Source organism: Wasmannia auropunctata, unplaced genomic scaffold (assembly GCF_000956235.1).
Source record: "Wasmannia auropunctata unplaced genomic scaffold, wasmannia.A_1.0 LD335990.1, whole genome shotgun sequence".
Taxonomy (NCBI): domain Eukaryota; kingdom Metazoa; phylum Arthropoda; class Insecta; order Hymenoptera; family Formicidae; genus Wasmannia; species Wasmannia auropunctata.
This window is the reverse complement of record NW_012026900.1, coordinates 514,069-541,037: the sequence shown is the minus strand read 5'-3', so window position 1 is coordinate 541,037 and position 26,969 is coordinate 514,069. Positions and strand designations below refer to the sequence as shown.

The 26,969-nt window shown below is 37.0% G+C and overlaps 1 protein-coding gene and 2 long non-coding RNA genes across 3 annotated transcripts in view; 1 reads left to right on the top strand and 2 right to left on the bottom strand.

Annotated features, from left to right (window-relative positions):
* The window catches only part of LOC105453968 (two pore potassium channel protein sup-9-like), an 83,163-nt gene extending 66,444 nt beyond the window's left edge, over positions 1-16,719 (top strand). The window contains exons 2-7 of the mRNA XM_011696275.1: positions 10,392-10,522; positions 11,063-11,434; positions 12,627-12,782; positions 13,390-13,565; positions 14,316-14,645; positions 14,925-16,719. Coding sequence (XP_011694577.1) covers positions 11,308-11,434; positions 12,627-12,782; positions 13,390-13,565; positions 14,316-14,645; positions 14,925-15,245 — 1,110 coding nt within the window. The 5' untranslated portion in view covers positions 10,392-10,522; positions 11,063-11,307 and the 3' untranslated portion in view covers positions 15,246-16,719. The remainder of the gene's footprint in view (positions 1-10,391; positions 10,523-11,062; positions 11,435-12,626; positions 12,783-13,389; positions 13,566-14,315; positions 14,646-14,924) is intronic.
* On the bottom strand, positions 861-26,942 carry LOC105453969. Its single transcript, XR_974940.1, has 3 exons — positions 26,778-26,942; positions 24,628-24,770; positions 861-1,160 (listed from the first exon to the last, which is right to left on the bottom strand). It is a non-coding gene; the product is annotated as an uncharacterized LOC105453969 (long non-coding RNA).
* Positions 11,706-12,634, bottom strand: LOC105453967. Its single transcript, XR_974939.1, has 3 exons — positions 12,548-12,634; positions 12,316-12,401; positions 11,706-12,198 (listed from the first exon to the last, which is right to left on the bottom strand). It is a non-coding gene; the product is annotated as an uncharacterized LOC105453967 (long non-coding RNA).
* Positions 26,943-26,969: the final 27 nt, after the last annotated feature.

Here is a 26,969-nt window from a genome sequence, read left to right as displayed (position 1 = left end):
ATTTACACACCGGGCAACGTTTGGTTTATGAATAATATTGTGCTCATTAAAAGCAGAGTTATTAAGTGGGGACGATAGTAGACGAAATATTAATTACCGCCAACGATGGTATATTTTAAGATAATGAAAAACGAAACGCGCGTACGTTGTTAATGTTAGTCATGATATAAACACGAATTATATTATTAAACACGACTTTTGTAGGCACGCAACTTGTTGCTTGTCGAAGCAAGAATGTGTCTCAATTTTTTGTTGTTGACTAATTAAAGTCCATTAATGAGTTAAACGTATGTGGACAATTCTCCAGTTTTCGCACCTCGTAACGAAAAGCACGCGGCAGAATGGTTTAGTGTGCGAGAGAGAGTATACGAGTATGCCTTACACGAGCCGCCGCTTTACTGTTATTGGCTTTCGTCGCTGCAAGTTTTATTGCGGCTTCATGAAAAATACATTTGGCTCTGTTGCAACCAACGTACGTAAAATGTACTGACATCGGCAGACGGTTTCAGTCGAGAGGATACTCAAGCGGAAAGGAATGACACTCGGCCATTTATTTTTTTTCCTTTAACCGCGAGATTTACATCTTTTGGAATTTAGGCTATTAATTATTAAGTGCCAATTCCTTGTATACAGAAGTGTAATGTCAAAATGGAAAAATTGTGGATTAAGAATTCATGAAGCATTTTTAAACAGATTCTGTCATTTATTTGCTCATTGATTATTATTAACTTACCATGTTTACGTATGTTATTATCTATATTTTTATTTAAATTGCAGACATTCTTATATGTACCATATATTTTACAATATTATTTCAACACGCTCGATAACACATTTCATTAAAATGAAATTAATTAAGTTTGTTGTGTCGTTATTTATCTCATATTATTTATCTCAACTCGCAAACCTGTATAAATGCGTAAAAAAAAACCGTACATCTCTTCAAAATCGGAGAGCGTCAGCCGCATAAACTACAATGGAACTGCAACTGCAGTGTCGTGACGGAGCAACAAGTCTTCCCATTAATAAGTAGCTATACCGACCCGCCGCAGACATACAGTTGGACATACAGAAGTTGGTCATGTCGCTCGACGGTTAGAATAGCGGTCAACAGCAGGATGGAATGGTCAACAGCGAAGGATGGACGTGCCGAGAGAACTCTGAAATCAGAGGGGACATATGTAGCAAAAATCACGAGAACTCGGCATTATGAACTGTGATTAACAGACAAACGGATAGTCGAGAAATTAATTTTATTCTTGCAAATGAAGTGAGTCCGCAAAAAAATAATTTAGTCTGTGCGGACATAATTGAATCGTTTTTGTTGTATAACAATAATTCAACGAAGCATATACTATGTATGTATATGTGTAATTTTTTAAAATTATTTTATTTCGTATCTATTCATTCAAGAATTTTTTAAATCGCTCTATATGTTTTAAGTGAAAATTATGTTTATTTAAAAAAATATATTTTACATTTATAAGTTAAAATGATATTTTAAAAATAACAAAAAATACTAAAATATAAATTTCAAAAATGCTGAATTAGCTTTGTGTGTAGGTATAATACTTGAATGTGATATGTTGACGCCAAAGAGACCGCGTCTATTAGGCTGACGAAATATCGCAGCCGCGAAAATGTTCCTTTCTTTCGCTAATTAATGAACTATCTCGCGGGAAACAAGGATTGGGCGGCGCCAGGCTTTAAATGCACTTTTTCGGTGACTGTTTTCAGATGCATTCCGAGTAATTAAATTCTCATTTTCCCAGGCACGATCAACGTGACTTTTTGTCATTGGAAATAATATTTTGAAAAGTTGGTACATTAAAATTATTGTTTGTGATGAATAATTTAAACCAGTAAAAAAATAATAGAATTCTAATATTAATTCTATAATAATAATGGGTTCTCTAATATTAATTCGTTAACGTTTTTAACGCAAAAATATAACTTACTCATATTCGAACACGTATTTGAAATTATGCGAGAATATTGTAAATTTCAAAGAACATTTTCGCTCATTAAATTCGAGCTGCCGCTTAAAGCCTTTGATAAAGATAGCGGTAAGCGAGCTGGTTGATACGACCACTTATATTAAATACGATAAAGTAATAGCCTTGATCGTTCTAGTGATCTCCATTTGCATTTTATTTTCTTTTGCTAATGACGGCAATTTTCTCAAAAAGGATTTCATCATAAAAACGTTGATGCATTACGCCCGACAAAAATAATACCATTTCATTAAATTAATGCATTGCTTCTTTTTTTTTTAACCAGACAAAGATCTTCGTGTTTCTTTTTCTTTGTTCCGCTAAGAGCGATCGTTCGCAAACGATATTAATATAGCGTATACGTAAAGTTTTGAAATTAATGCAGATCAAATGATTAAGAGCGACGTTCAAGCAACAATATCTCTCTCATCTCCTAAATCTTGATACCGGTAGTTTCTTGCGCTAATATATATCAGAATATTACCGGAAGCAATTTCGAGGCTGCGCGATAATTAATGTACGCGCGATTACACATTATCCTTCTGGCGTTCCCCGGGCGTGTTTTACGGCGGGATAATTCGAGAACGGCGCTCTCCGGAGCTCTCCATTACTCGCGCCGCGTATTCGCGTATGCACGACGTTTCTTCGGAAGATGACGGTCCGATAGCGAAGATCGGTTAGCGATAAATCAAAGGCGGCTTTTCATTTTCTCACGGCTATCCATCACCGACGGATGAGAGTGACGGTGGGAGAACAGCCCGCGGGGAGTGGGGGGAAGGAAAAAAAAGAAGGAATGAACTCTCGAACAGTTAAGGGGATCCAAAATTTGTCAAGCGCACCCTGCAAATGATACCCCACGATAAATCCGCCCATCCCTCTGTCCCTTGTAAGCATTTTTGTTCTTTGCTGTTCTCCGCGATGACCGCGTGCGTCCTTGGACAAGCGTATAGGGCAACGTACGAGAGACAAGTGGAGGGAAGAGAGAAGGAGATGAGAGAGAGAGAGAGAGAGAGACAGAGGGGAGAATGTAGGTGGATAGGGGAACGAAAGATGGATGAAAGTTCTTTTTTCAATGTCTGCCCATTAATCATTCGGCTGGTCCAGTCGACCTGAAAAGAGCCGAAGTGCCACCCTCCCCACCCGTCGTGATACAAACGTATATAGGGGTTACTAACCTCTTCCACGAAATTATGCCTGCTTCTCGTAGCGAGACAACAAAAAGACGTACGTGTATAGCCGCGTCGGATGACGCGTGGAATTTCCAACAGCGTTTAAACGATGCCGTGCGCGCTTTTTGCACTCACAACTGTTGTACAGAGGTTGTTTCAACCCTATCCGTGCTTCTCTGTATTGGTAATGCCACGTGTATTTGAGAGAGCCTAAGTCTAAAAATACCTCTCGGGACAAAACGGTTAAACGTACATAATAAGATCATTGAAATTACTACGCGATGTGTTATTGTTATTACAAATTAGTTCCATAAATAGTAGCTCGCTTTATTGCATTAAAATTTTTATTTGACTTAAGTTTATTAACACAGGTGATTTTGCGAAAGAGGAATAGTAGAGGAGAAAAAAGTACGGTTAAACTTGTATATCATCCACAGTAGTAGAAAGCGATTTTAATCCGACATCGCTTCTCTTAGAGAGAAACGCTGTCAAACGGAGATTGAACAGCATACGTGTACGATCAATATTTAAGTATACAATTAACAACTCTCTTATCATATCTAATATTTCATTTGTACCAGAAAAATATAGATTTTGCAAGTACGATTCTGCGCGTCAATCAAGTATCACAAATTGTGAGTTGGGCACCTACGACATTTAATCATTGAATGCATGTATTTCCTCTCGGGACGATATAAGCTGAATACTAAAAGTTTATTGAAAGGTACTGGGCGAACATATTGTGGCGGAATGTATTTATTTATGAGACCCGTCGACTTTATCGTGGGTTTGCACGGCACTTTAAAAGGCAAGCGACGTAGGCAGAAGGGGAGGGAAAAAAAAACGGAGAGAAAGGGTCGGCTATACGTCGGCGAAGGTGAGCCGGAGCACGGCATCATCCCCGGTGGAGACGGGAAGAGAAGAAAGGTCCCCGGACGTCCTCTAATGTAATTGAATCGGGAAGGAACGCGAACGCGCGCGGTTTGTATTCTCGTGCTTGGCGAAAGCGACAGCGCGTGGCCGCGCTCGGGCGGAAGGAGGGCACAGGAAGGATCAACGCGGCGAAATGCGGGAGCTTCATCTGATGCTTTGACCTCGTTTCATTACGCCGGAAGTTCCGCGCGAGTTTTGTGGCCATCGAGCGAGCATGAGCGCCGATAATGTTGGGTAGCCCGCTATACTCTCTCGCGGTGCACGACTTAAGGAAAATGACTTCTACATTCGCCCGCCACATGAAACGCATGACGACGGACGCATATCTGCGAGATGGGGTCGAGCTGATGAAACACCAACTTATCCTCGCGGACGCTCGTGTTTCACGAGAGAGCGCATGTATATAAACAGGGATAATATTGCACATATTCCCTGCATATATTAATATCGTATTAATATGAAATGTTGCAAACGTTTTTAAATTTTTATATGGACTATAAAAGAGATTTAAAACAAACTTCGTGCAGTCATATTTGAAAAACTCTGTTATAATATTCTGCCATTATATTCATATTTATCGTCGATCATTTGACATGCAAATTATAACCGTGTAACAGTTTTGCACTTTTTATCTGAATAACTGTAATGAGAACTTTTTTAATAATTAATTAATGAGTTAATTACAATTAAAAACACGAGATTTTTTCTAATTTGTGCCCACAGAAAAACGCAATAATTTTCATTCAATATATTGCAAAGATTCTTAAATTTTTATGTTGAAATGTAAAAAGGATTTTAAGCACTTCGTGCAGTTACATTTGAGAAACTATTTTAATATTCTACAATAAAATTCATATTGATCGCCGATCATTTGACATGCTAATTATACCAAGCCGTGTAACAATTTTGCACTTTTTACCTGTGTAACTGTGATGAATATTTAAAATAATTAATTAATAATTTAATGACATTTTAAAATTATTGCATTACGAGGCATACACGAGACTTTTTCTGATTTACCCTCACAGGAAAATGCAATAATTTTAATTCAGCTTTAATATCCATACCGTTAATACATTTCGACGATAATGGAGACTTTGATTGATAATTCGATTTTAATTATGCATGTACCGCGTGGCTCCACTAATCGATGTATCCCAATATTGAACGCCAAGGCATGGTGACTATTATCGTTAACATCTGTGAAAACTAAAAGTTACCAGAAGAACCGGATGTTGCTACTCGCGAGATTCGCACGAATTAGAGCAAGTGCTATTTCCGCGCAATCGATTGCTACAACCCATCGCACGTGCAATTTCGATATTACACCGGGCAGACGTGCCACAATTTCGTGGAATTTCAAGGAATTGCAATTGCACGTGTAAGGATTTGTGCGCACTCTGACTCTACCATATGTCATACATACACATACACACACACACACATTATACACAACACGCGCGCGTGCGCATGCACACGCATACATATAAAATTATTATCTAGTTTTTAGTTTATAATATTAGTTTATTTATAATATAATAATTATTATTTTATACACACACATATTACATTACATATCACGATTATATTACATACTTTAACTTTTGCAATATGCATTAATAAATTGTAGAGTTGTAGAGAATCATGGGGAAAATTCTCTTTTCCCTCGTTCTCTTTTCTCATTATCAAAAGTTTTCACGTTTAATAGTTATTATTGTGAACAAATCACGAGAATAATCCACATTAAACGATAATCGAGATTTATTGGGAGACACCAAGAACTTTTTTTCTAATATTTTAAGATTATTGGAAAAATCTCTTTTTGAACACAATAAAAGCTGTGTATCAAATACATCGATTGTCGTAAATTCCAATTCTATTATATCGAAGCGAGAATATCATTGCGCAAAATCCGAAGGGCATATCCCGTACGTTTCGCGCTTGATGAAAGTTTGATTTGCACGACCGATCGCGAAAGTATCAGTGGCAATCCGTAACGCCGCATATGACGCAGCACCCCGTGGGAGAGGTAACCGCGCGCGAGCTTCGCGATTTCGTATGTGGATAAACATGAAACGCAATCACGTGGTAAATTTGTCCGAAGTCGGACGGATTCCCACGACGCTCGCGGCGGCAAAGACGATTCTCACCGCGCTAAGTTCGCGCTGTAATGTAACATGAAATACGGCCGACCCTTGTAATATGCCGATATATATCTCGATCGAGTTCGCGAACGTTTACACGGCGCGCACTGATTCATTCGCTATTGATACTTATTGATTTTCTATGGCTTACTCGCGAGAATAAATGAGGAAATACGAAATTCAGAGGACTTGTTTATGGTAATATATTGTTTTTCGTCGTGGGAACATTTATAAGCACGGACAAAGTTAATTTGAAATCATAATCATTTTTTGATTTATAGATTTCTAAATATTTTTAGCAAATTAATAAAACGCAGCATTTTAATTAGCATTTTAATAAAACTGATAATCTATATGTATTTTTTATATAAAATTAAATATATATATATGTTTTTACTGTATTTATTCTGCGTTATTACTGCGATTAATATTTTAATTATTACTATATATTAATACATTTTTTATCAATTTAAATGGTATTTGTTGATGTTCAATCAAGGATATTCATGAACCTTTTGCCTCCAAAGCAAATTGCACGGATTTTATTATAAAAACTGTATCAGTACAAAAAACTCATGATATTTCCACGTTTTTTTTAAAACAGAATTTAATAGACATAGCAGGTGTGGAGGCGAAACATTCAGTCTCATTTTCAGAGTTCTAATTTTAATTTGTATTTTAATCCAATTTTAAATCGTATTAACTTTATTATTCTTTTATGTCATTTTTATGTCAGAATAATTCAAAACAGTAAGTATACTATAGTGATCGTATTGTTCAGTAATAAATTACATGCATTTAAGTTTCGAAATTCGAGTGTATCTAAAAAAAAATAGATTGGTCTCTTTATCATTGTGCAACAAGATTTCTCGCATTTCTCACAATAGGCAAATTTCAAGTGATGAGAATTTGATTTGCCGCTTAGCAGACTTCTGGGAAGATTCTTTGTCTTCGGGGTAGTGCCGCGTGGGCGATCGCGGGCACGTCGTCCTTTCCTTGTCTACCACGGCTTATTGTTCTCGTTGATTCAGTGGAGCAAATAAGCCGTTATCGCAACAACCCTTTACAGAATCGTGCGCACAATAATCGATATTAGGGAGCATCGCGAGCGGTATACGGTAGCTAACTGGTGTTATTAAACTCGCGACCTATCCAAGGGTGTAACAATGAAGATCCTATCACAAGATAATGACTGGATGGTGTAGAATCGCGAAGTATCTTCCCTCAAAGTAGCGGGTCCTTGACTTTTTCGGTTAAGCGAATGTAAGATATATATTTCCCCTGTGAGAAATGCTCGTCTTTGTTTTCTTTACATTAATAAGGAATAAAAATCGCCCGGGCATAAGATCGTCAATCATCCTTACCTCTAAGGCCTACCCTTTAGGGCTAAGGCATCTGTCACGATGATCTCTAAAAGGGACGTTTCGAACCCTAAGGAATTTATCTGCCTCTGATTAAGAATTACTGCCGCGAAGTTTCGTAGTTAGGGCAAAAATATGAAAGCAACTTTAAATTTATAATTTTCTGTAGGGAAAACTCCCGTCACGGAATGTAGGAAATGTAGGGAACTCCAGGTTCGTACTACCCTAACTAGGGTGATACTTTTCGCAATAAATCCTTTATAGTGATTTAAGAGGCCTATTAGCATCGATATTAAATTGCTGATCAATTTAATTTGTAATATTACGCACTTACGTAGCTGCAGTTTAGGGCTGTATTTCATGATCGACAAATAATCGGCGCGGTCTTTGCATGAACTGTAAATTGTATAAAAATTCACACAAAAATATTAGACACCAATTCCACTTTGACCGAAACAGACACTCTTTGCTTATTAATTATTGTTCATTTATTGGTCTATTTCTACGTATTTTTGTTAAATGTATAACTATAAAATATTCTTATTTTTTTCTTTATATATGAGAAAAAAGATGATGAAAACAAGATATATGTTAGACCTATGTATATTAGAAGACAATTTTTTGCATACATAAACATTGAGCATAAACCACATAGAGGCAATTAAATAGATAATGTTAATAAATGGTGAACAAACAATATTATTAAAGCGAAGTAATAATAAAATAATATTTAGTTTTTATTTCTCTTTCTTTTCACTCAAAAGAAACTCAATCAATCTAACCAAGTTGCTCACAGCAAGGACTGATTCAGTTTGTTTTTTGTTTGATCTCAATCCGAACAGAAAAATTCGATTAGATGCGAATATACCTCTTTGGCGTGTCAGATTTGTACATTCATCGATCATTACCGGCGCTAATGTCGCGAGCATCAGATTTAAATGTATTCAGCAGATTCTCTCCCTCGTGAAAGGAATCGCCGCGATTCTAATCACGGTCGTTACCTTGATTCACGAAGGGATTTTCGCGACCTCTTCTTTCACGGGTTAAATGTGCGAAGACGGTTTTCTCCTTTCCTCTCCCCCTTTTTCTCTCCTCACTTCACAACGTCGCTCGCATAGTGGGTGAGAATTTCGGAAGCAATTTATCATAAATTCAATAAAACACAGGCCGCCAATCTCTAACCAACTATCGCGCAAACGTTAATTTAAACCATGAGAAGGAGAAAAAGAAAGTGGGTAAGAGAGAGGAAGAGAGGAGTGAAAGAGAGGGGAAAAGGGATTCGAGAAAATTTAATTTGACTCGACGTTGCTGGACTCATTGCTTACGGAATTACCAGAACTCATCTCGAATTGGATGGATGATGAGCAGTCTCACAAATTTCTTTACTAGATACTCGCTCGCGAAATTTTCTCTTCATTTTTCTGTCTCATCTTTCTCTCTCTCTTTCTCATGCATACGCATACACGCGCGCGTGTGCGCGCGCGTTTACATATTTTATTATATGAATATTACTTATGTACAATAAATTTTTTCAATAGTTTATTTTTATCAAATTGATTTATGAGAATCTCTGTGTTGCCATATTAGATCTCTATTAAATAAAGAAATATTAATTATTTTTCCAATTAACCTCATTGTTTAAATTTACGATTAAATCTTTTTATTACATTGGATCTCATATTTATTGCAATTGTATAGGTGAAAACTGTGCCTAAAAACACAGCGAGAACTCGGAATATCCTATACATTTTATGTAAGGACATGAAATTGTTCATATTCTTTTTTCATTTTTGTAAATAGTACGCACAAGGAATGAACTTACGAAACACAGAGCACATATGTGAAAGATTTATCCTAACAATCCAGAATAGCGCTATGCGGAGGATATTAGTAGAAATCAACATGACTGAAATCGACACGATTTCGATGAGTTTAATTTTGAATCCTGGGAAAATGTGTATTCCGCTGTTTGCGCTTCCAGTTTCATGAATAAACGCGTATCCAAACTCACCGAAATTACCGCAGGTTGTAATCTTTGATGGAAACATCGCTCGTGTTCGCTATGTAAATTGTTCTGCTGTATATATAGCTATCTAATCTTGGTATTACATGTATTCAATATGAGTATGTTAAATATAAATACACGAGAATCAGATACTTGCTGGATATCTTGCAATAATATGTCATCGACGATTATTTTACGTTGTAAGGGCATGAGAGTACCTATACTATTCCTGTTGAGATTCATTGATCTTAACGTAGATTTTACAGATTGTGCTTTCTCAAATAACGCTTAGCTGGAAGCATTTAATGAGTTAATGGATAACAAAGAGTTCAATTGGATCGGGTAATTAATCCCGGTAAAAGCCAGTGGGAAACTCTTACATCCCAAATCCACTTTAATCCACATTCAAAACAATTCTAATCGTTTGTTCGATCATTTTCCCCCTGACCGACATAAAGTTCTACTACACTTACGATAACTTTCATTTCGCTTCTCTTGAACATTTTTATACATAGGTATTTAAAATATATACATTCATACGCGCTTGCCGATTTTTTTTTCGTTATGCGTTAAATCTTTGTCTTGTTTGCTCAATTCCAGTATTTTTTTCCGACAAATAACGGAAATTTAATATCAGAAATTTTAAGCGAAGAACAATATCAGCAAATATTGATGAAAAATTCCACCCGACATCGCTCCTCGAATGTACATATTATCAAGAACCAATTTCTTGGCAAAATGTATTTTTTCACTCATCAAAATTTTATCTTTTTTTTGTTGTTTAGTCAGCTTTGAAAGCGTGGGGTGCTAAGCCGAGGAATGGAGGGAACGTGGCAGTGGGAGCAGCGAAAGCACTGCCATATCATTCTGCTCAACTCTTCGTCGTACCTAAAGGAGAACCCGGAACAAGTTGCAGGTGAGCTAAATCTTTTCCCTCTAAATCAGCACATTTTTTGCTCGGCCCAATCCTCATCGGTGAAATAGTCTCGCTACGTCAATGAGGAAAAAGGGAGGTCTTAAAAACTGGTCATTTCTCTCGCTTGATCGCTTGGAACCATCATACCTTTTCGTCGTGCATTTGAATTTCAAGTTAGAAAAGCGATTCCGAAAGAACGAACCCGAAGACGGAGGAGGGGGGGGGGAGGGGAGGGCAGAGAAGGGAAGGAAAAAGTGTTCAATGAAATCGATTTCAATCTTCGCGGTTCATTCTTAAGTGACCCACATCTTTAAAAATAACGCCAAGTATTGCTGGAGCAGATTCGTAAATTTCATCCGTATCATTGGCTCGCTTTCGGTCGCCATGAAATCGATTCGGTGCTCCAATTACCGCACACATCTCCGTTTCTGATTCTTATTTCATCGGAAATTTATTGTCGATCTGATTTTTATTAATAAACCCGCTGTGTATCAGCGTCTCTTTTATAGTTTCGAACGCTTTGACAAGCAGACGCGACAGTTTCAGATGAACGAAAACGACTGCACGATTGCTGCGGCAAGGAAGCAGACATCCTGAGGACAAGGGACCGCGTGCCAAGTCTGTAGCGTTCGGTCAGGAAGAGAGGGGCCCTCGTCAAGTATCACTTTGGAAGGAGAAGAAAGAAGGGGGGTCGTAATGGGCCCGGCAACCCAAATTGTATCTCACTGAGCGATGCGAGTAATTAGGGCCAGGGCCCTGCTAGTGAGCATGTGGCTCACTAGAGAATGAAGAAGCAAAACGTCCGGACTTTATCATTAATCGTCTTCACGCTTACCTATCTCCTCGTCGGTGCTGCGATCTTCGACGTGCTCGAGTCCGAGACGGAGAAATTACGCAAAGAAGCGTTAGATGGTAAGTAAAGTCGAGTCGCTCGCGTGCTCTGCACATTTCGAAATAGACGCGGCATGTCGTGTTTGCAGGAATGACTGGACTTTCGCAGTAAATGATTTGAATTATAAGTTAATACTGTACATCGCGAAATGAATTTTATCGACTTTTATTCGTGATTTAGAAAAATATAATACATAAGATCGAATATGACGTGATAGTTAATTTAATATCATTTTTTTTTAACAAGAAAATACATCTTGTATGCAAGATTTTATGTAAAGTATTTTATGTAACTTCTACTTTTTATTTACGCAACGTGACATATATATAACAGATCCTTCGTTCTCTCTTGATCTGGCTTTGACAAAGCACTTCATTGAATGGAGCCTTCAAGTAAACAAAGTCTAAGAGACGTCTGAAAACTTCGAAAGATCATCGGAGGGATTGAAGCGTCTGTCAGGCATTTCTACAATGCTTCTAGGCATTTGTCTGGGGTTTCCCTAAGTCCCCCTTTATTGCCATTCGCGTAGATTACTTAGCCATACAGCGAGCAACGTGCGCTATGTACGAGTGCAGAGGAGCATTAGTGTGTAATCGTGTATGCGGCGACGGCGGTATTTGTGGGAGACGGGGATATACGTTATGCAGAGAGGCACCTCCCCAATAGAAGAATGTCGTTGCACTGTCTCGTGAAAGGGGAATGATCTTACAACGTCGCGACTATTGTCTCCACTGATGGCTCGAAAACGCCTGATAAATACCGTCTCCCGCGAGCCTTATAAATCCTGGTGACAGTATAGAATGAAGTAGCTGATTCGCGCGCGCGTTGCCGTGCTTCCCTTCTCTTTTTCACAAAGACAAGCCGTGGCTTTTATTCGTGGGAAGGACGGTTCTGCGCCTACCTGATACGTAATTTTCATTAAAGGTATCGAGTTATCGTCGTCCCGATGTACGAGGCATCTGTTCTCAGAGTCTTTGAAAGCGCGGTCTGAAAAGTTCAGAGGTCATTAGTCATTTTATTTAGCTCCATGATATATTCATTCGTCTCTTTCTTTCTCTCTCTCTCTCTTTCATGAAATTGTCATATAAATAATATAAATAACAATGGGCGCGATTATTACTTTTAGGCATTACTTTTATTTTTCGTGATTCTTCAATCGCAAATTGCAAGATACATATACCAATCTAATCACCACGTCCGTTTTGTTCGTAGCCGTCGAGAAAATGGTCATACGAAAATACAATATAAGCGCGGACGACTTCAAGATCATGGAAACAGTGGTGCTGAAGACAGAACCTCACAAAGCTGGCCAACAGTGGAAGTTCGCCGGCGCGTTTTATTACGCCACAACGGTCCTCACCACGATAGGTATACATGTTGTAAAGTTGCCCCGAATACCGTCGGATGTTCAAACCGAGTTTATTACGCGTAACTACTGCTGCGTTACTATCCATTTGCATTGAAAACCTGCTCGATAACCCGTTTGGCGGGCGTCCAAATGTGACAGTTTGGAAAAAGCAAGTTTGATTTGCAATTCGGATCGCTTTCAACCTTTATAAGTGTTAAACGACTGCCACTTTTTTTTTTGTAAATAGGAAGAACAAACATTTTTTCTATATTATATTTCGGGCGTGTATCAATTTTTTCATTTATCGCGAAAGATAATTTTTCGATTTCATACGAGTTTTTTCGATAAACGATTTCGAAATCGAAAGTTATTGTTGTGTGCAACGCACAAATGGATCGTCATGTATTCGCCGGTGCGTTTTAATCGATTTAGCCGTTTTTATCGGTTGACAGAGGATAACACAGACGCACATTGTGCGCGAGGTTTTGCGGTTTCGCACAAAACGTCGCGACTATATTCATAATCCGTGGAATACGGGTGTCGTTTCCCGTTTCGATCGCGCGCGAAAGTCGGAGAATCATGTCAAAGTTTATTTTGCATTTCATTTATATTTTATTTATATTTCAGGTTACGGACACTCGACGCCGAGCACCATATACGGCAAATTGTTCACGATGTGCTACGCGATCATCGGTATCCCATTAGGACTCGTAATGTTCCAGAGTATAGGAGAACGCGTGAATAAGTTCTCGTCAGTCGTAATACGGAACATAAAGACGATTCTAAACTGTAGGGACGTCCAGGTAACAATAAGCTTATTCGAGCTACGTATTTCGTCGTCGGGGGTTCCGTGTTCCAATGTTACGATTCGAATGGGACTCAGGCGCGTTTCTATTCTCGAGACAAATATACGAGCTGCACGAAAATCGTGCGGAACTTCCGCACAATAGATTATAAAAGTTAATTAAACATGCACGAAATTGTTTTCCTGCTCAAAATGGCAAGCGGGATAAACAAAATAGCGGGACTGCAGCAATTCAAATGTAAAGTGATTGAATTGTAGAAATCCGTTTAATTAATTTTAAGCAGAATCTTGTACGAAGTAAATGTAGAATGTAGATATTTAAACTTAAGTATATATTTTTTAATTATATTTTAGAAATAGATGTTATAAGAATATTAATTTCAGTACTTATTTCATTTAACATGCGTGAGAAACATATATTGTAAAAACCAACGCGAATTCATAACATTCAATTTATAATACTGTGAATTATTTAATAACCAACGTGACTTCTATTCAAATTGTTTTTGTTTAATATTTTTTAATCATTATCACAAAGGTAATCTATAATACGTACCTACGTATACTTTCTTTATTTCAAATTGAATAATATAATCCGATAGATTCCCCACGGGACACCGCGAGTACCATCTTCTCTCGAGTAGCGAAAATCAAATTACTCGAATCGTTCTTTAGGCATTTATCACGATACATGTAATGCATATGTAATGCAATTTGGACTTACAAATTAACACGCGACGTATTGCAGGCCTCGGAGATAAATCTCATCTGCGTGGTAACGACGTTGTCGTGCCTGACTATCGCCGGCGGCGCCGCCGCGTTCTCCAGGTACGAGGGGTGGTCCTACTTCGATTCCATTTACTATTGCTTCATCACCTTGACGACAATCGGTTTCGGCGACATGGTCGCGCTGCAGAAGGACAACGCGCTCAACCAGAAGCCCGAGTACGTGATGTTCGCCCTAATATTTATTCTCTTCGGCTTGGCGATCGTGGCGGCCTCGCTTAATTTGCTGGTATTGAGATTCGTGACTATGAACACGGAGGATGAAAGACGAGACGAAGCCGAAGCGTTACAGGTACGAGTCATCCGTATCTCTAAGATACATTAATTCATCTATTATTTTGCCGAATGTTTAATATTGCCTAATTGTCATTTCTTTCGTTTAAAAATTTTTACGAATTGATACTTTCATATAAAACTCTCTGCACATTTCGCCTCGTTGATAATTGTGAATCTAACAAGTAATGTCCGCGGATTACAGTAGCATTATTAAGTAGACTTTTTTTTATTTCCATTGCAACGAGTGTCCATTCGTGAGAACGCTAATCGAGCATCTTCGCACCCTCTCCTCTAGGCGGCCCAGGGCGCGGTGCGTCTCGAGGGCGATGTGATAACGGCGAACGGCTCGATACTGTCCGGCCAACTTGGCAATCACGGGAACGTGATGTCATTGGACGACGAGGCGTCGGTGTGCAGCTGCCGATGCAGCGGCTTCCAGAGGAAGCGACGGAGACAGCGTTTCACGGTGCGTCGCTCGCCGGGCAAGATCTCGCACTTGCTGCAGATGCAACAGATGTCGGCGTCGTCGAGCGTGCGGGACGGCGAGCCGTTGCCGCCGCCGCTCGTCCCGTTGCTGCCGTTACCGCCGCTGTATCAGCACCGCGCCAGCATCTGACGTTGCTCTGCTGCGAGGAGTGCGATACTCCTGGACGAGCAGCAGAATTATTACCACGAGCAGCCGCGGCGGGTGTCCGTCTGAGGGGAGCGTGTGCCTCTGCCTGGCAGCTGGCGACTTCAACGAATTTCAATCGTCGTCGAGACGCGCTATCATCACCGCCACGAGTTCTCTTTTTCTCGCTCTTTCTCTCTTTCTCCTCTTCTCTCTTTCTCTCTCTCTCTCCCTTTTTCGCGTTCCGCTCTCGTCGAGCGAGTGTAAGATTTTGTATAGATAGTCGAGAGATCGGGATCGGTTAGAAATCGGATCGCTGGAACTGTACAATTTGGATCGCGGAGTAACGACGGCGCCGGATGCTTCTCCTCAACGAAAATGTCTTGTCGTTTCGCGACGCGCGTACCCGCGCGCGACAACGTATAACTCTTCCATTTCGCTATCGTATCCGAGTTTAATTCACGTTCGCGTAGCCGAGAAATATTAGGATACTCGATGTGCGATGAATGAATTTCCGATGCGTCTCCGCCACCGAGTGAGAATACGACGAGTGAGAAAGCGAGAATTGGGGCTCGGGATGCCGAGAGACGTGGCTTTCCGTTCTGACGCTCTAGATAAATGGCTGTGTCGTTCGCCGGCATCATTGAGTGCGACGTGCGATGAGATTCTACACCGATATGATAAGTCCGTAGCGACGTAGCTTACTTTTAGTCCTAATGATAAGTTTATCTTCAATCCTTTCTAGCCGAAGTTATTATATTTTTCGCGAGAAGGAATATTACATGTGTAAGGATATTTGCTGAAATATAACGTGTAAAAAATAAGTACAGGCTCTCGCGTCTCCTTTTACATTTAACAATTTTCTTCGCCGATTTGAGATTAATCTTTCCTCGAAATAAAAATTCGATCGCATTCCGTGACAAGTATAATACTCTCAAAGTATAATACACATATTAGAGCTCGAGATTTCGAACATCAGCTAGAGTACCGGCTTAGAGTACCGAGCGAGTATAATCCTTGCGCTCGCTTTCTGATATTCTCATATTTATTCACCTCCTTAAGAGTAGTCCTACGAATAGAACGAAGTAATGTTGGAATCACGTCGCAGGTGCGATTACGCGGTGAACTGACTTTGAAAAGACACACGCAAACACACACACACACACACATACACACACACACACACGCATGTACAAAAGGCTGTGCGCGGGGATAATTATGTATCTTGCGATCGAGAGGTACTCTCTGCGAAGACACGAAAAACGCGTTCGCGTGGGAAGGACGAAAGGGAGCGAATGTGCGACGGGGTACAAATGTCGGTGAGCGAAATCACGAGCGAGTGCGAGCGAGTATGCATGGGAATATGTCGTCTGTGTGCAAAAAAATGTAAGAATGCGTGAAAAAAAAATGCGAATGCTAAATATACATTCACGTTCTCGTGGGAGAGAGAGAAAAATATTACTATACAGAGATATAAATACACACCAAAAAAAAAAAGAGATATATACACAGACCGACACGACTTTTTCATTAAAAAGACATTTTACAATTTGTATATAATATAAAGTATGGAAAGAAAGAAAACTACTTTTAGGTATACGACACACACGGGGCGTTCCGATCTTACGGAGATACATAATGTGTATAAATACATACTTGTAAGATACGTCATACGATTATTATCAAGCGAGTTCGCGAGTACGTGATATAAATATATATATATATATATATATTACATCTCAAAAATTTCGACTTTCCATCTATTATTATTTAAGTGCAGATCGAGATTGTCAAAGTGGCCACGGCCGCATAGATTTGTAGAGTTCAGTAGGTGGTCGCCGTAAGTCTCGTGGAAAGCACGCAAAAGAAGCACTCGGATCCGATGGACACGATTGCGGAGAGAACACAAATGTGCGCGTTGGAAGAGAAAGAAAACAATTTTACGCGAATTCGCTCCACCCCCTCTTCCCCCCGAATTTGATCGTTTACAGTCTACCTACGAAGAGTCAATCCATCGAAACACGAGACAAGTACGTATTCCCGGTAGATGCGTTATCATATTATAGGATGAACACGAAGCGGAACAATTCTCTTGCCTTTTATCGAGAAGTAGAATCTACTCGGATATTTTTAAGATGTATACTGGATTGCACGTGTGCGAGTAGCCAAATGTAGAAGACGTTTCTTTATTCGATCGGATGGTCTACACAGGAAAAACGCCGACCGGTACGGCAGTTCTCTCGTGGGGGAAATTTCTTGTCATTTAAATCGTACGTTCGCGAGACGCGTTTCCATTATGTACACACAATCGAAATTTTCCAAAAACCAAACACCTTTGAATCACACGTCGACAATTCGAGGATACTGCTCATCGTGACCAAGTGTAATTTATAAATGCTATACATATTGACCATTTCAGATTATTAAAAAAGGCTGCGGCGCGCGATCTTGTCCGTAGTTTCATGATTTCTAATTGTAAGTAACGTAAATATACTCTTTGTTTTTGGAACCTAACATAAAACATTAAAAAATATTTTTCTTTATGAGAGCAAGCGTAATTATAACGAAACAGCCGTACTTGTCGACCGTTTGTCAGTTATGCCATTTCACTTACGAATACCTTTACTCTACGAACAAAAAAAAAAAAGAAGATAAGAACTGCTAGAATTTACTCCCATTTATTACCATTAATTACGGCGAATTAAATCTGTAATATATTATATAGGTAGTAAAAGAAAAAAAAAGTAACGCGATCGCGTAGATCGTACAAGATTTTTATGAGATAAGGCGGATAAATAAAAGAAGACAAACTTAACGAAGATAAACTAAGTGAACGCGTAATTAGCCATGCATCTTGTATTAATCGATAGTCGATGTAACGTTCATTTCATTCCTATTTGATGCATCATTTCAACTCGTTTGAGCTAAATAGACAGTAACGATCACGAGCCTTTTCGAAAAACAACACACGTAGATATTTTACCGTTTCAAACGATCGACGTTACCTATTTGTTCTTAAACTCTGTAGTTCATTATCTAGTTCATTATCGAACTTTTGCTAGACTCTTCACGTAACGTAAATAAAATTTTGAATAAATCGGATATACAATTTTTTTAATTCTCAGGTGAACGATCGTAGCGTCTTAAGATAATACAAGGATTATATATACTTTCATATAATATTTTATATTTATTGTAACATTCTATAAAAACAAATAATTGAGCTTATATTATCGAGGCTATAGAATTAGCTGGGGAAAAAAATCACGGTTTCTCATTTGCTTTCGATCTCGAATTGTTAAGTTAGGGAACGTAAAATTATTATCCGGATGCAAAACATAATTTAATTTAAGAATGAAAACAACACATGATTTCATTTGTAATATTCCATAATCACGTGACTGACTTCTTGATAATCTACGAAGTTATTTCTCTCGAGATGTGCTTGTCGAAAATTTGACATTTTAAAAGAATATGATTTCGCTGTTAAGAATATTTTCTATACGACGGCTATCCATCTAAGTGTTTCGCGAAGCAGCAAACGTCAAATGGAATGTGTTCACACCGATTTAGCTAAAATGCAGAATGAAATGATGTATTGTTTAACGCGAATGCAACATTCCGAAAAGAAAAAAAAAAGAGTAACGCCATCACTGTAATTATACCGCAGTGCCATAGTTTCTTGACATACGTTTAAATTACCATTACTTGTATTATTTTGATAAAAAAAATATGAAAATGATAATAAAATATATTTAAACATTAACCAATTTTATTTTGCGTAATAAGAATTTCGTTGTAGTGTATCTCTCTTGAACGCCGACGAACAATTAATAATAATACAGAATAAACATGGCGAATAGTTCACAAACTTATAGAATAGTGCGACTACATGCGACTTCCCTATTTTTGTGAAGAGATTAGTCTTGATTGACACGTCGTACTGTAAGGATAAAGCCAGAATATATAATTTCACGCATTATTATAATATAAATGGCCATAAAACTGAATATGAAGTTTCTATCGATAATAATTGTAAATTGTGTGGCGCTGTTACATCACGAAAGAATTTTTATTAATTGTATATATATATATATATATAAATAATATATATATATAAAATATTGTAATATATAAAGCATTCTGTCATAAGTTTTGGGACGCTTTGCTTCGCATCTAATTTGACAATCTTCGGCACACCATTTAATGAAATTTATAATTATCGAGTGTTCCGCTAGGATTACCCACTTGCAGTTTCCACTTCTACATAATTCCTAAAAATAAAATTTGCATTTTATCATTGATGTTCCAAACACACGCGAGAAAATATCGAATGGTGGCGCGGAGTGTTGTCGAAGTAGATCGAAGCATACGTGACACTTCTTACGTACGAGGAAACTGTACGATATAGAGTGAGACATACGCTTCGTTGAGATCGCTGTAGGAATACGTTCATTTCCAAGCCTTTTCCCACTTGATGTTTTGTCGTTCAGCTACCTAAAATCGAGCTGCCATCGATATCGATGGCGTATCAGCGCAAAGTGTGTACCTAGATATGCTAAAAAAAAAAACTCAACGATTTTATGACCAACGCTAGCTTAGTTTAAATCCCGACGGATTGACGATGTAACATCATTTTTTTTCCCAGGCTATAGTCTAGTTAATTAGAACGTAATAAGACGATGTCTGAGAACTTCTTGCATATTGCGCATCTCTCGCACGACCAATGTTTCTAATTTCAAAGATTACGGCAGCGTCACCGTATCGCTGCTTCGCGTAATCGTGGCAAGACCGTCTGCACACGGGAACACACACGACAGGGGCATATATGAGACACCTTCGTTCTCGACAAATGCAAGAACGTTTAGTCCGGGCATGACACGCTTATTCGATCGGTTCTATTAGGTAGACTACGGTCCTTAGCTTAGAAATTGGTTTGAAAAACAATTTTTTCGAAACGATACATCAGCGGCCTTCCAAATTCTAGGATGTCCGAAGTTAAACGAACGCCTCATGCGAAGCGCTAATAGAATTATGGGAGAAAAAAAAAGAAAGACTATTGAAACGTTAGTTCGATAGTCGTTTCATTGATCGTGTACTCGAAATAATTATTACCCTCGCAACGTGATACACGTATATAGGTTTTACTGACGATGTATATTCGCGATACATCGAGTCAACGCCAATCACGAGCCTTTGACGCGTTCTTTTAATTCGGATCTCCGGAAAAATCCAGAGAGGAACAACAGTACAGGCAAAGTGCCAGACGCAAATCCACCGTGCTCTGCGCACACGTACACGCAAATGTACACGCGCGGAACACACAGCGGAACGCATTTCGCGGATTTGAAGAAAGATTTAAGTCTCGTGCATTTTTAACTTTGTATTTAAGTAGGTGACGGGCACGAGGGAGAGTCTGCTATTAATGTTACCTTACACAAATATAAACAATAATACTTGTAATAGCTGTAAATTTACATTTACGAGATAATCGAAGAGGAATACGGAACTTAAAACAAAAAAAAAAAGATTAAAAAATTCACGCAATTTTTGCTATTATTGTTATAGCGTAAAGTGTAAGTACGATAGTTACGAATTTGACAAACTAATTAATCGATTAATTAATTAACTACAAGCATCGAAGTAATGCAATTTCGTCGTGGTCTTAATCGACTTACTGATTCTGAAGTTGTGGGAAAAAAAAGAAATAAAAGTTTGTAAAGTAGGTACGCTGATTGTACTATCGGATGGTGTATCTTCAAAATTTGTAAAAATTCACGCTTTTATTATACCTTTCAATAACAATGGAATTTAAAACAATGTTTATCGAAGATTGCATCTAATGAATTTAATTTAAACGGCTTATTCAAGTAGGACGATCAATCGGCTATTTCTTTGGTTTCTTTAAAGAAACCAAAAATACTTTCGAGGGATAAAATATACCATTTTATTGCTAAAAAAAAAGACAGGAAAAGGGTAATTAACCAGACTTTGACAGAAAAACAACTTTCAGTGTCTTCAATACATATGAAAATTATTGTTCGCGATATTAATAGCAATATTGTAAGACGCAAAACAAGATTTGCATAATGTTCCTCGACTAACTATAACTAATGATTTCAATGAAAAAGAAAAACCATAGGAAAGGTGACTACATATCTCTTGTTTTCATGTATTATACATAGCGTACCCTTTAAGGGCCTTCGAAAAGCCACTCACGATCGTGATTAACAATTGACGTTCAAAAGTTTCAAGGAAAGTACGAAAAAAATAAGTGGGCGCAAAATGATTCAAGATAAGATGCGAGGGAGTGATCGGAATCGGTTCTCAAATCCCCTGCCTGCACACACCGCCATGTGTAACGACATTTAAGTGGATCGTAATTTGTAAATTATTATGGACTTCCTATTATATGCTGGTATATAATGATACATGTGCTCTGCCACAATAAAGCAGTTTTTTTTATCTACTCTGTCGTAATATTTTTTTTCTTTCCCCATACAAACAACAAATTTATCTATTACAATAACAATTATTATACCTTTCACAATAACAGCAAAAATTTATTATTTTCATTGAATCCATAATGAAAGTATTGTACAAAGTATTGAGATAAAAGGATTTAAAAAATTATATAACATTCGTCTAAATATAAAGAAATATATAATAGTTTACGTGTACTTATGTGCATATTGTTCCTAAAAATAATAATGAAAATTCATATAATATGTAAGGTATTTTATGAAAATTGCTGAAACTAATCACCTATCATTTTTAAGGGGTCATGCGACCTTTGAGGTTTTAAAACGATACCTACCTACGAAAGCTTGGGATTTTTTTGTGGGTAAATAGATAACTTTATTGAAAATCTGCTTAGAGAAAATTATTGTACACATATAAGAATCTAAAAAAATATTTTTTTATTTTTCTTATGTCCAAAATAGCGGCGCACGGCCTACACTTGCGAAATCCCTTTTTTTCTATCGGTGTACAGGATTCTAGATACACGGTTTGGCCTTGAACAAAACACAAAGAAATTTCATTATCTAAATATTAAAAACTATAGAAGTACGTAGGAACTTTTCTAAATATTGATTTTTCTCGAAATGGTAGCTTTAAGAAAGACTTGTACTGCCGAAAAATACAATTTTTCGTAAAATAGCTGCCATTGCGAGAAAAATCAATATTTAGAAAAATCCCTACGTACTTTCATAGTTTTTAATATGTAGACAATGAAAATTCTTTATATTTTGTTCAAGGTCAAACTGTGTGCCTGCAATTTTGTACACCGATTTAAAGATTTTAAAAAAAGGCATTCGGCAAGTAGGCCAGTGTGCCATTTTGGACATTAAAAAAATAATAAAATATTTTTTTTATTTTATTATATATGTACAACAATGTCCTTAAAATAATTTTTAAATAAAGTTATTTGTTTACCCAGAAAAAAATCTCAAACTTAGGTATCATTTTAGAGCCTCAAAGTTGACATGACCCCTTAAACTCATATAAGGAATAAAAAAATATCTTTCAACAAAAGACGCTTGGCAATTTTATTGCATATAAAAGAACAAACAATTAGAAATGTTTTTATTATTTAATAAGTGTTTATAAAAATCAAATATTTTCAAACTTAATAATATGTAATTCCAAAATTCTTTTTGTTAGAATAGAAACAAAATTAAGTTGCTCTTGAAAATTTTAAAAATTAAAATCTTGTATAACACCTTTTTTGATATACAATTTATCACTTTTTTCTGATCAATTCTTCTATCATTTCGGGCTGTGTGGCATTATCTTTAAAATATTTATTTTCCGCAGAACCAATTATTTTGTTTATTAACGCGTCCATTCAGCCAAAAATGGGCTTCGGAAAAAATAATTCGTACTATGTGAAATTCCCTAACTTCAAAAATAACTCCATTGTTTCGGAGAATTTCACACGCTGTATTCTAGCACGTGTGCCATTAACAAATTGACGAATTGTTATTTTATAAGAATACAATTCCAAAAAAAGACATAGAATTTCTATCAATGATACTCTAAGCATTTATTATTTAGATTTTTTATTTAGATAATCAAGTGCTTGAACATCTTGAATGAAGGCATTCAGATTTTCATGAAAACAATGCTCAATCTCGTCAATTTGATTTAAAGCATATGGCGCGCGTGCAGACACGACACGTGTCTCGTAACAGATTTTATCTATTGAATAAAACGCGCGTAATAAATAAAAAGTGGTGTCAAAAAATTAATAATAAAAACATTTCTAATGAAGAGCAAATTCAGCAAATTCATTTTTTCTTCAAGCATCATCGAAATAAAATCGTAGCTAATGCAGTGTAAGGAAGGAAACAGAAGGTTATTAATATCTTTTAATGCGATGTCAATAAAATCGATTTCACATTGGATCACGGATATCACAAACGAACGCTGGACGGTTTATCAGCGAAGATTTTTTTAAAATAATGATCAACCTCAGTACTTATTTATAGATCGTGTTAGAACAAACTCAATTAAAATTCAATTTTGATATGACGATCGTTGTCCATTTCGTAAGACAGCACTTTAGTTCGGTATAAAGGAACGTGATACCACGTTCCTTCTTCTCGTGATTCTTTTTACCCTTATTTCGTACAGTGCTGTGTCGTAAATTTCAATTCGGAAAACAAGATGTTGAGCGAAAGGTTTCTTCCAACGATAAATGTTGAAAATAAGATATATTTTTTGCAAATGTTAAATTTACAATGTTATTTATTCATGTATTTTTTATTTTTTCAAACACAAATAAATCAACTGCATTTGGTATTAAGACACGATGTTTGATCCGAAGTTTATTTCGATTTATTCCTAAGCCTTCATATAATTTAATGTTAAATCAGATAGTAGCGATTGTTCTCGCAAAAAATTGCTTAAAGAAATGGTATATATTGCTCGCGCGCTGCAATCTATTTACTTAGAACATAATAAGAGAATGTGTCTGAGAAATTTTTGCATATTTTGCGCGTCATTCGCACGATCAATGTTTCTAATTTCAGAGATATCGTCAGTGCACATCGCTGCTTCGCATAATTGTGACAAGACTATTTGCACACGGGCACATGCGACAGGGGCATAGGAGACCTTCGTTCGCGACAAATGCAAGAACGTTTAGTTTCGATTTGACATGCTTATTTGATTGGTTCTTTTAAATAAACTACGATCTTTATTATCTTTAGCATAGAAATTAATTTGAAAATTTTTATTAAACGCTACGGCCTTCCAAATCCTAGGATATTCGAAGTTAAATGAACGCCTCACATAAAGTGCTAATAAAAGTATGAGAAAAAAAAAGGAAAGAATATAGGAAGCGTTACCGAATAATCGTTCCATTGATCAAGAGTGTACTTACTCAAATAATTTATTACCCTCGCAGTGAAAGAGTGATCGGTTTCCGTGCCTGCACATACCGCCATATGTGACATTTAAGTGGATCGTTTGAATTTGTAAATTATTATGGACTTCCTATTATATGCTGGCATATAACGATACGCTCTGTAACAATAAAGCAGTTTCTTTATCTACTATATACCGTAATGTTTTCACTTTCCCTATACAAACAACAAATTTATGACATGCAGATATTTTTAATTGATTCCACAATAAAAATCTACAACTTATATTAAGATATCAATTGCAAGATTGAATTTAAGAAATTGTATAACATTCGTCTAATTATAAAGAATTATATGACAACAGTTTACGTGCACTTATATTATGTGCATGTTGTTCCTAAAAATAATAATGAAAATTTATATACATATACACAGAATATTCTATGAAAGTTGCTGAAATTAATCACCTGTCATTTTTAAACTCACCTAATGAATAAGAAAAATAAAATATCTTTCAATAGAAAACACTCAGCAGTTTTATTTATATATATAAAGCAAAGACAATCGAAAATATTTTCACCATTTAATAATTGTTTATAAAAATGTCAAATATTGTCAATGTTATAATAATATGCATCTTCAGAACTCTCTTCGTCCAAACAGTAACAGGAATTAAGTTGTTTTTCGAAATTTAAGAAAGATTTGTATATTTCTTTTGAAATGCTATTTACTACTTTTCTCAAAGCTCTGGTCAATTCTTTTATTGTTTCGGTATAGCAATTATCTTGTAGGCACCTATTCTCACAAAAAGAAATTACACAGATTCAAATCTTGAGAGTATGAAGACCAATCTAAGTCTCCCTCAGGCACGCGCGTAAAAAATATGTATACACAATAGATTTTTTAATATACTAAATGAAACATAATTAATAAAAAGTGATGTTAATAAATGAGTAATAAAAACATTTTTAATGAAGAGCAAATTCGTTTTCCTTCAAGAATCATCGAAGTAAAACGCAGTTAATGCAATGTACATGCGTAAGGAAGGACACATGAGGTCATTGATATCTTTTGCGACGTCAGAGTAAAGCCAATCTCACATCACGACTGAGCGACAGACTTTTGTATCACACTCGAACGCTGGACGGTTTACCAATGATAAGATTTTTCAAAATAATGATCCATTTTAGTACAATTAATAGAGCGTGTATAGATTAGAACAAGAAACTAAAATTAAAATTCATTTTTGATACGATAATCATTGTCCCCGTTTCGTGTGATAATACCTTAGTTCGCAACGATACGAAGGGACGTGACACGTTCTTTCTCCTTCTTTTGTAATCCTTTTTACTCTTATTTCAGTACAGTGCTGTATCGTAAATTTCAGTTCGGAAGGAAAATGAGATGTTAGGGCGAAAGATTTCTTTCAATGGAAAATGTTGAAAATAAGATATACTTTTTACTGTTATATTTACTGTGCTATTTATTCGTGCATTTTTTAATCTTTTCGAACACAAATAAATCAATTTTTTTTTGTTAGGAAATAACGTTTGCTCCGAAATTTATTTCGATTTATTTTTAAGCCTTTATAATTTAACGTTAAATAAGATAGTGGCGATTGTTTTCGCAAAACATTGCTTAAACTATAGTGTTATATATATACACACATATATATATATATATATATATATACATACACGTAATTTGTACGTCGCGCCACGGAGACAAAGGGCGGTGTATGAATCAGTGAATATATATCAACATTTTCTCTACGGTCTCTTTGTTTGCTGATAGACGTTACACAGTTTGATCATGCGTCGTTGAACGTCTAAGTAAAGTGGGAGTAATTGAGCATGAAAACTTCATAGCTAGCGTGCACTCGGACGACCTTTTCCAGTCACCTGCCCGATCAATCAATCGGCGTCGTAAACTCAAAAGTGAATTTACGGAGCCAAGGATTTCTCTCGTGGAAATCTGCGTAGCAATCTACGCAATCGTGCGTATTCGCGTTTAATTTGAAAAAAAAAAAAAACATTTTTTCGTACGTACCGTACGTTCAAGCTGCGATTTTGATTTTGGTTCAAATCTCACGATTCCGTTTCGATTTTGGCAACTAGGTAGGAAAGAGCAAGAGAGAGAGAGAGAGAGAGAAAGGGAGGGAACAAACCTGAAATGTACAGGATTGGAAATTAATCCGATTTCGAGAGGGAAATCGGATGGTCGTCCCGCATTGATTTGTGACTCGCATTTCAAGGAGAGGAACCTTCGCGTCGCTCGTGAGTCGGGACTGTCGTGTGTAAAGGCGGTTGGCTTCGGCCGAAACCGATCGATACGCGAACGCGGCCGTCGGGCGGCGACG